The 9,300-nt window shown below is 44.4% G+C and overlaps 1 protein-coding gene across 3 annotated transcripts in view; it reads right to left on the minus strand.

Moving 5' to 3' along the window:
• Positions 1 to 2,083, minus strand: part of CYTH3 (cytohesin 3) — an 87,006-nt gene extending 84,923 nt beyond the window's left edge. For 2 of the 3 annotated variants that reach the window (XR_012161126.2, XM_073362163.2), the window contains exon 1: positions 1,852 to 2,083. Coding sequence is in view for 1 of the 3 variants with exons in the window: in XM_073362163.2 (XP_073218264.1) it covers positions 1,852 to 1,876 (25 nt within the window). In the remaining 2 variants the exon portion in view is untranslated. The remainder of the gene's footprint in view (positions 1 to 1,851) is intronic. The other variant, XM_078854561.1, reaches the window with a different exon arrangement.
• Positions 2,084 to 9,300: the final 7,217 nt, after the last annotated feature.

A 9,300-nucleotide genomic window follows, 5' to 3' on the forward strand; every position in this document is an offset into this window, starting at 1 on the left:
CACGGCATTTTTTCCACTTGTCAAAACAAATACCACACCCACTTCATTTCAGAGTTCTTCTCTTACTACTTTAAGACGAGCAATCACGTTACAACTACTAATCAAACCACTCATTACTTGACATATTTATAATTAAACAAATATAAACAGTAATTGTGTATGGATGAATATTTTATTTGGAAGACATCTTGATTAACAACCTCATCCTGAAAAACTACCTCTGATATGGACAACAGTTAGTCAGCATCCTTATTACTGATGGCATTGAGAACTGGTTGGTCAGACAAGAATCTTAACACAGACAATGCATTTTAGATTAAACAGAGAAAGCTCTGGTGCAAATCTGTTTGGGGTCTATTAGCTCATGTACTGTAGTTGTACAAACTAACCCCTAAAAGGTCACAATTGTACTAAAAGATGGTGAAAGAGGCATGTCCTAATTTTCTAAGATGTATATTTGGAAACATTTACATAACTGCCTATGGAAATTGTTTACCATGTGTAAACTGGATGAACCACTCAGTGATTATCATTGCACCTACATTAAAATTACACACAAATGCAGGGCTGTTGCAGAATATAATTAGCCTTTTCACTGTACATTATTTACTGCAAAACACACACATAATTTTTGATAGGAGCAGCAGCTGCATACAGTGTGCAATGATTTCACTGCATTGAGACACAAGAACAAACAACTGGCTGTCAATATAACAACATGGGGGCAAGTCAACCTGAGAGCTGGCCAAATGTAGATTCACACAGTGAGTTCTACTTCAGGGTGTTTAAATCTACTTCTCTTTTCCAGCACTCTCACACAAACCCTAAGCAAGTGTGCATTCATTTTTCCTCCCTCAGCAATGTTTGACCTTTTTGGCGGTAGGGGAGATTCATAAATTAGGGTGCACAGAGCCCTCTATTGTTGTCATTAGCACATGGAACTTGAGCAAGTCAATCCTAATAGGAGTCCCTCCCTACACTAGGATCAGCAAAGACTGGCCGTACTTGCACATCCCTGCCAGAAGGATAAGGCCCACTTCTCCTCCAACAACATGCCTCTTTATTCAGGATGTAGAAGCCTGAAAACTATTCACTACTTGTTATTATAGTCACTTCCCTTGGTTTCCCCCCAAGAGACATTAATAAATATGCAAAAAGAAGGTCTGTGGAGGATAGTGCGGGGGCTGAGAGACATGTGTATGAATGGGATTGTTATGTGGGGGAGGGAAGGAAGGGCAAAGTGGATGTATGGTGGGGAACACAAGTGGGCGAAGGGTGAGAAGTACAATACGGCAGGGTCGAGGGGACAGAGTGAAAGTACCGGGTAAGTGCTCTGCATTAAATGTGATTAAATGTGGGGGAGGCACAGTCGGGGATGTGGATATGGGGGCGCAGGGTGGGAGTCATGGGGTATCCCAGGGCGCTCAGCAGGAGTGGTAGGTGGTTGCAGGGGAGCAAAGAGATGGGGTGGGGGGCAGGCAAGAAGGAAACGCGCCAGGGGTGTGGCGGGCGCTACGAGAAGGTGCAGCACGGGTGGGAGGCGATGGCAAGGAGGGCGCAGCGGAGGTGGGGTGTTCGCGCCTGGGAGACAGGATCAGAGTCTCCCCGAGAGCAGGACGCTCCAGACAGGGAGGGAGACAGCCGCTGCCGGCTCCCCACTAGCAAACACACAGCGCCCAACCGGGGAAAGCCGGGGACGGGGGGCGGGGCATGTCCCCCAGCTCAAAGCCTCACGCAAAAGAGACCAGGTTCAGGAGACCGTGTCCCAGCCACCACCCACCCCGGCGGCCCAGCCCCCTCTACCGCCTCCCCCCAGCCCCGGCGGCTTGCCACACCAACTCCACCACTCACCGCCGCCGCCGCCCTCTTCGTCCATGTCGGGCGCCGTGAGCAGGACTCTCGGGAGCAGTAGAGGCTGAGCGGGGCCCGGGGGTGTCCCCAGCCCCTGTCCCGTCGCCCCCCTCAGACGCTCACCCACAGCAGCCGCCCCGAGCGCAGCCCTGGCAGCAGCAGCTGCTGCCTCTCCCCAAGCCGCCCGCCCCCTCTCATGTGACCCACGAAGAGTGGGGGGGCGGGAGGCGAGGCGGGCCGGGCCCAGCCCTAAGCTGCCTCATCCCCAACCTTCCCGCTGGAGTGGCACAGCGGCCGCCCACCCCTCTCTGGGGCACGGGGGGCCGGGAAAGGGGCACCCCGCTGGCAAGGGGTCCCGTCTAGTGACAACAGGGCTCTTGCCCGGTGGTTTCTCCTCTCGGTGTCTCTCTCACACACACACACCCGTGGAAGGGGTAAAGGTCCTGCTCCTCCCACAGCTGCCACATGTTGTACAGCTCCGTGTGAGACCTTGTATGCAAATTATGTCGTTAAATGTTTTGCATAGAATTGGAGGATGTAGATTTGTAGCCTAAACGTCAGTTTAAGATCAACACAACTTGCCCCCCAGCAGTGGATGGGGGGAGGAGGAAGCTACCCGGCTGCACAAAATTTGGTGGGTGCTGAAGAGCATCTGGGGAGTAGGTAGGGACCGTCTGAGGGGATGACTTGAGGCAATTGAGGGGTTTCGGGGCGGGGGGGGGGGGCAGCTAACAACAGCTAGAGTTGCCAACCCTCCACTATTGTCCTGGAGTCTCCAGGAATATGTCCAACCAAAATTGGCAACCTTAACAGCAGTTGGGTTTGTAGAGGTGAGGTAAACTGGAGCCTAGTCTAAGGGGACTGTTGTACGTGTGGCTGGGGATAGCTAGGTGATAACTGGGGGAGGGAAGGTGGAGGTTGGCTAGGTTTGTTGGGAGGGCTGGGGGGGGGAAGCAGGTTGAGGTGACTGGCAGCTGTTGGGGGTGTTTGAAAAGCTGGGAGTAGCTAGGTTTGTGAAAGTGTGCAGCTGGGTAGCTTAAAGAAGGTGGGGGAAAGAGTTGGGGGTGGATGTGGATAGCTTGTGAAAATGGCAGCTGAGAGAAGCCAGGATTTGTTGGAGGTGGAGCTAGGTGGATAGAAGAGTCTGGTGGGGAGCCTAGGGCAAATACTGGCATGTTTTTGCAGGTGGTGGCTCTCTCCTTGTTCAGATCCAGCAGGGGGAAGTGGTGAAAGTAGGCTGCTTCCCCAGCAAGCATTATGGTAGCTGTGAAGAACAGGTGGATGCCATTCCTGCAGCCCAGTTGAATGCATGACATCCAATCTGGGCAGCAGGACTGCATGAGGATCACCCCATTTTAACATTTGCAGGACGCCCTGTACAAGTCAGGGAGGTCCACAGTTTCAACATTGAAGGAGGGGCCATATGGGTTTTGGTGTCTACAGCAGAATCCCTTATGAGTGGCAGGGGGCCTCTGTTTTGATAGAGAGGAAGACCCTCTATGGCAGGGGTTCTCAGACTTCATTGTACCGTGACCCCCTTCTGACAAAAAAGTTACTATATGACCCCTGGAGGTAGGCAGAGACCGAGTCCCACTGCCTCAGGTGGGGGAGAGAGGGCTGCAGCCTGAGCCCTACCACCTCAGGTGGGGGTGGAGTTCAGGCTTCGGCTTCAGCTCTGTGTCCCAGCAAGTCTAATGCTGGCCTTGGCAACCACATTAAAGTGGGGTCATGACCCACTTTGGGGTCCTAACCTACAGTTTGAGAACCACTGCTCTATGAGAGTGAATCACACATTTTGATATGTGCCAGAGGCTCACCTTTCTACATTTACCTGGGTCACAGGACCACCAGATAACCTGCCTACAGGCTTTTGACCAGAGCCTCAAGCTTTTGTGGGATTTTTCAGGCCCTTAGCACGGTCTCCAGAATCTTGGGCCTTTCATAGATGCTACAGGTGGTAGGACTGCAGCCTCCACCCCCACAAATGTGAATAGAACAGTTCTGGCAGTAGAGGACAGAGTATATTCCTCTTTTTTTAAAAAAAATCATGTATGTAAATTTTTTTATACAAGGAAGAAACTGTAGGGAAAGTAGTCAGCCAAGAGGAAAGGCTCTTTAGTTTCCCATTGTACGCTGGTATTGGCCAGCTTCCAGCCTATTAAACTGTGTCAGTAGTACTCACCTCATAATACCCTTATTCATAGGTGGTCATTACAGTCAATTTTGCTTGGAGCGGAGGTTTGGTTCAGACAACTTCCCTTCACAGGAACAGTTTTACTCACTTAGAAATCATAAAAGTCTTACTAATCCATTAAAATAGTCCTCCTATTCTATTTAAATTACACATTACATTTTTTAAAACTTGGCACATAAAAATAGTGGGATGATTACACAGTACAACATTATAGCATTTAATTGGAAGGAGACATCTTTAAAGGGTTTGCATTACATAGTGGAATTTTAAGAAGATCTTTAAAACTAGAGAGCAAAAAAGTTTGAATGAAGAAAAAGTGACTGGAGCTTTGGACATTTTACAAGGTGGGCAAGCTATGACCATTTACACCAGATGAGTGTTACGTTCCCCTGGTGTTATCTGGACCGGTGATCTGCTAGGTCACTCCAATCCTTGACTCTGGGAGCCAGCCTTACCCCTAGGCACCGACTGTGGGTACTCTGGGGCTGGAGCACCCACAGGGAAAAGTTAGTGGGTGCTCTGCACCCACTGGCAGCCAAGCTCCCCTCCTGGCCCCACCTCACCTCCCCCTCCTCCCCCTCCCCTGAGCATGCCACGTCCCCGCTTCTCTGCCTACCTCCCAGCACTTGCCATCGCAAAACTGCTGTTTTGCCGCATAAGCTCCAGGAGGGAGTGGGGAGGAGCAGGAATGTAGTGTACTCAGGGGAGGAGGTGGAGATGAGGCGGGAATTTGGGGAAGGGGTTGGAATAGGAGCAGGGAGGGGGCGGAGTAGGGGTGGGGACTTTCGGGAAGGGGTTGGAATGGGGGCAGGGGTGGGGCAGGGCCAGGGGCAGAAGGGGTCGAGTACCCACCGGTGCCAGCAGAAGTCAGTGCCTATGTATGTATGTGGCATGTAAGCTGCTCCTTGGATTGTGCAACCTAATGACACTAGCCAATATCTCCGGTCCCAGACACAACCCTAGGAACCTCCACCTTGCAGTGTCCAGTTAGGCCCAGTGGATGCTGCAAGCTTATATGCGTTTGTCAATTTAACAAAGAAATTGATATGTACCAGGCTTGTTATCCCAAAGGAGTCTCTAACACACTTCAAACCAAATGCACTGCTTCAGGTACAACAAACAGATTTATTAACTACAAAGATAGATTTTAAGTGATTATAAGTCAAAGCACAACAAGTCAGATTTCATCAAATGAAACAAAAGCAAAATGCATTCTAAGCTGATCTTAACATTTCCAGTACCCTTACAAACTGAGATGCTTCTCACCACAGGCTGGCTGGTTGTCCTCCAGCCAGGCTCTCCCCTTTGATCAGTGCTTCAATCGCTTGGTGGTGATATCTGTAGATGGAGGTGGAAGAGAGAGGAAGAGCATGGCAAACATCTCTCCCTTTTATTATGTCCTTTCTTCCCTCTTGGCTTTGCCCACCCTTCCCCCCTCTCCCCCCCGAGAGTGGTGAGCAGTTTGGGACCTCATCGCAGTCCCAAACTGACCAAAGGAAGGGGGGTGACTCACTTGGGAGTCCAACAGATCCTTTGTTGTTGCCTAGGCCAGTGTCCTTTGTTCCTGTGAGACTGGGCTGGGTTTGTCCCCTACATGCCCTGATGAGGTGTGAACTGCTCCTCTGCTCTTGGAGAGTTTTTGTCTGGGCTTGTTTAGCCATGAGGACACATTTTCAGGCTCATCACTATATACATGAAATTACAACCTATAACATAACATTACTATAACAACAATGCTCATGAGCATCATGAGCCTTCCGAAGATACCCAACATGACAAACTTTGCATTGGATACCACACAATATTTTTATAAGGAAAAACATGGGGTGAAGGGTGTTCCCACAATGTACAGAAAGACACAATGAGGAACTTGCCCTTGAAGTCTAATGCCAAGATTGTTCAACTTGTATTCAAGTACACTGATTTTAGGCTTTTATTTTTACCTCTAATGTAGTACTCCTTTAGATAACATTTCTTTCCTTACTGCTTGTGTCTAGCAAACTATTTTCTCCCTTCATGCTGTTTCAGTTGACCTTAAAGTTAATACTGTATACTTTTTTTGCTGCAAGGGAAACTCCAGTGCACAATAAAAGATATTCTAATCACTGCCTCTAATTACAAAGAAGAGTAAGCCACAGTACAGTCCTCCTCCCGTTAATTCAATGGCAAAACTCCCATCAGCTTCAAAGGGAGCAGGATTGTGCCCAAAAAAACCCCAAATGGTCTCACATTAATAACAAAAATAACAATTTTATTATATGAAGTACAATTGAAAGAATTGGTATTCCGATTAGGAAGTGTTCCGATACCATATTAATAGGCTATTTTATAAAAACTTCTATAGATGGTGCTGAAAAATCAGACAGTTTCAGAGTTGTATGGTAAATTAAATCATTTTTTAAAAATCAGATTTTATTGTAATGTTATTAATTTACACCAACTGTTAAATTAACCACAGCAATATAGAACTTACCCAACAGCAACTTGGAAACTGTCCGCCTTCCAATACTTTCTCATGGGAAAGCTGTTCCTTTTAGACCTATCATACATTGCACCATCAATAAGGGCTCCTGGTAAGAAGGACCATTACAAATTATAATCTCCACTTTCAGGCTGTTGTTTCACTGAGTATGGTATTGAAACAATGGCAGCTGTTTCTAGAAATTTTTAAACTTTTCATATATATCTATTTTACTGTAAATATGTTTATCTAAGGGCCTAGTTCTGCAGATACCCTATGCACAGAACTCCCTTTCACTTCAATTAAAGTTCTGCATGCTGAGCGCTCACAGCATTGGACCCTTTAATCTTTATACACTAACAATTATGGCAGTAGTTTTTAAGATCAAACCCTTTACCTCTGTCCTTCAGTTTCCTTATCTGTAAAATGGGGTTAATAATACTGCCTTGCTGTGGTGCTGCCTAGTTCAGGAGTGAGAATTAGTTAATTATGTACACAGCTTTAAAAAGTAAAGGATTAAGTTCAAAGTATTTTATTCTTGTTAATTTATCGTCATCATCAATTGTTTAATAATCTGCATCTTCTACAGACAGAAGAGCAGATCCCTCAACTTCTTCAACCTGGAGCTCCATAACTTCCAAGAGCTGCCATGGCGGGTTTGGGTCCGTAATTTTCAAGGCACTCTATTTTCCTTTACATAGTGATGCAGTTTTCAATCAACACCTTTCTAGAGGCTGCCTTTTAAAACTTCTCTTCTTTCTGATCCTTCTCCCATCAATTTATGTTTCAGTTTCTATCACACAGCTATGTTTTGTCAATTTTAGATTCAGAAGTTTCATATTTGATCCTCTTCAGAACCTGTCATTCCACATAAATAATTTTCTAATAGATCTTCTATTGTGTTCTTTATCTTTGGGAGAGAATAGGACATCCTCTAAGAACTTTGAGATTAGCAGAGATTGTCCCATTAAATTGTGACAGTGATGGTATTTGCTGAGTTTTGAGGCAATCCAGTTTCTCATTTATTGTAATTTTTAGGCATTTTTGTTTTGTTTCATTCTTCCCTCTCCTTTGGTTAAGAATTTCCATTAAGCAGTAATTTACCTCAGATTTTCCAGCGTAATGGGCCAGGAGCTCATTTGGTTTGATGTTTACCCCTGTTCAGAGGGTCAGGACAGTCACAGGACATATGCACCACTTAAGTCCCACTGTCAAAATGGGGCTTATGGCTTAAGCCTTCAGTTAGCCCTCTGTTTAGGTTGCATTTTAACCCCACAAAAACCCCTCTGCTATTTTGGAAGTTTACCCTTCATCCCTTCTTTATTGTGGAACATTAAAAGGATTACCTACCTACCAGAGAAAATAAGAGAGGACAACCCAGAACATCAAGAAAACAGTAATAGAGATTGAGTGAAAAGAACTTTTTTAAAAAAATCAAGTGTTGCTTCCTTTCTTGCTGTTTAATAAGTTCTGTCTAGCATCTTGATAATTCTTTCCACAAGCATAACAAAATCAAGCAAGATTAATCTTACTTTGATAAATTTCCTCTTTCAGCTGCTTCTAAATTCCCATTTTATGCTGTTAGATTTTTGTAAACTGTACAATTTGAGTCAAGTGTTAGCTATGGGAATGTGCACTGAAATGGACAGTAATGGGAAATTATATGATCTTTATACTAAACACAGTGAGAATATTTTCAGAATTGTATTTTTCTAGACAGAAATGAACAGAATACTTCTCATTATACCAGACAGACAGACTTCAGCATCAGAAGAAGGGACTTGGACTACTATTTCTTATCTTTAATCACTGTGGGAGCAAAACCTTATTCAAAGTGGTAGTCCTCTCTTACACAAGTAACCCCATTGCATCTCTACTCACATAACATGTCATCACTCATTTGCAGGATCAGGTCCTAAGTACTAACTCCATTGAACCCAATGTGAGTTATCATTAACTTGAAGGGGACCAATACATTCCACTGAATATATATGTTCCATGTATTCATAAACTGGAATTATTTGATTTTAAATTATTTTTGTATTTCAGTTACTCACATGATTTAATAACAGTCATGCAAACACTTCAAGGTCTCATATGTTACTCTTGTTATTGTTAAAAATAAGAAAAATAGTTTTATTTCAACTCACAAGTTGTTTTAAAGGACCCTTCTGCCTCAGGTCTATATAAATAAGGAGCTATATATAAGTAGTATTGCATGCTAGATTCCAAACAGGAAAGTCTTAGCCCATCATTATCTGTCATTTTCTTATTTCTTCATCAGTACTTGAACTATCAACCCTACAGCAAATTGGGTCACTTCCTCTGTCTGGCAGATAGGTTTTAATACTGGCTTATTTACAGGCATTCTTATGCTGTAAATATGCATCATATTTAATCTAAATTGTAAAAACATATTTACAGAAAATCATGTTTTCTGGTTGTCTTGGTAATTTCAGGTGTTCTTGCATCTTTCATTTGTCAGTATAGAGACAAACGAACTGTATGGAAAATCTGAGAAACACAATAGCTCAGGGTTAAGAAATCAAACATCTTTTAAGTGCTGTGTTTGCTTGTCATGTAATGTATGGATAAGAAGCGGTTTCATTTAAAATAGTAAAACATATCTCTTGACCTTTGAGAACATAAAAATTAGGGCTGTCAAGCAATTAAAAAATGTGCAATTTTTATTTTTAAAAATTGCACAATTAAAAAAATTAAATAGAACACAATTTATGTAAATATTTTTGGATGTTTTCTACATTTTGAAATATACTGATTTCAATTACCACAA

This window comes from Lepidochelys kempii, chromosome 10 (genome assembly GCF_965140285.1).
Source record: "Lepidochelys kempii isolate rLepKem1 chromosome 10, rLepKem1.hap1, whole genome shotgun sequence".
NCBI lineage: Eukaryota > Metazoa > Chordata > Testudines > Cheloniidae > Lepidochelys > Lepidochelys kempii.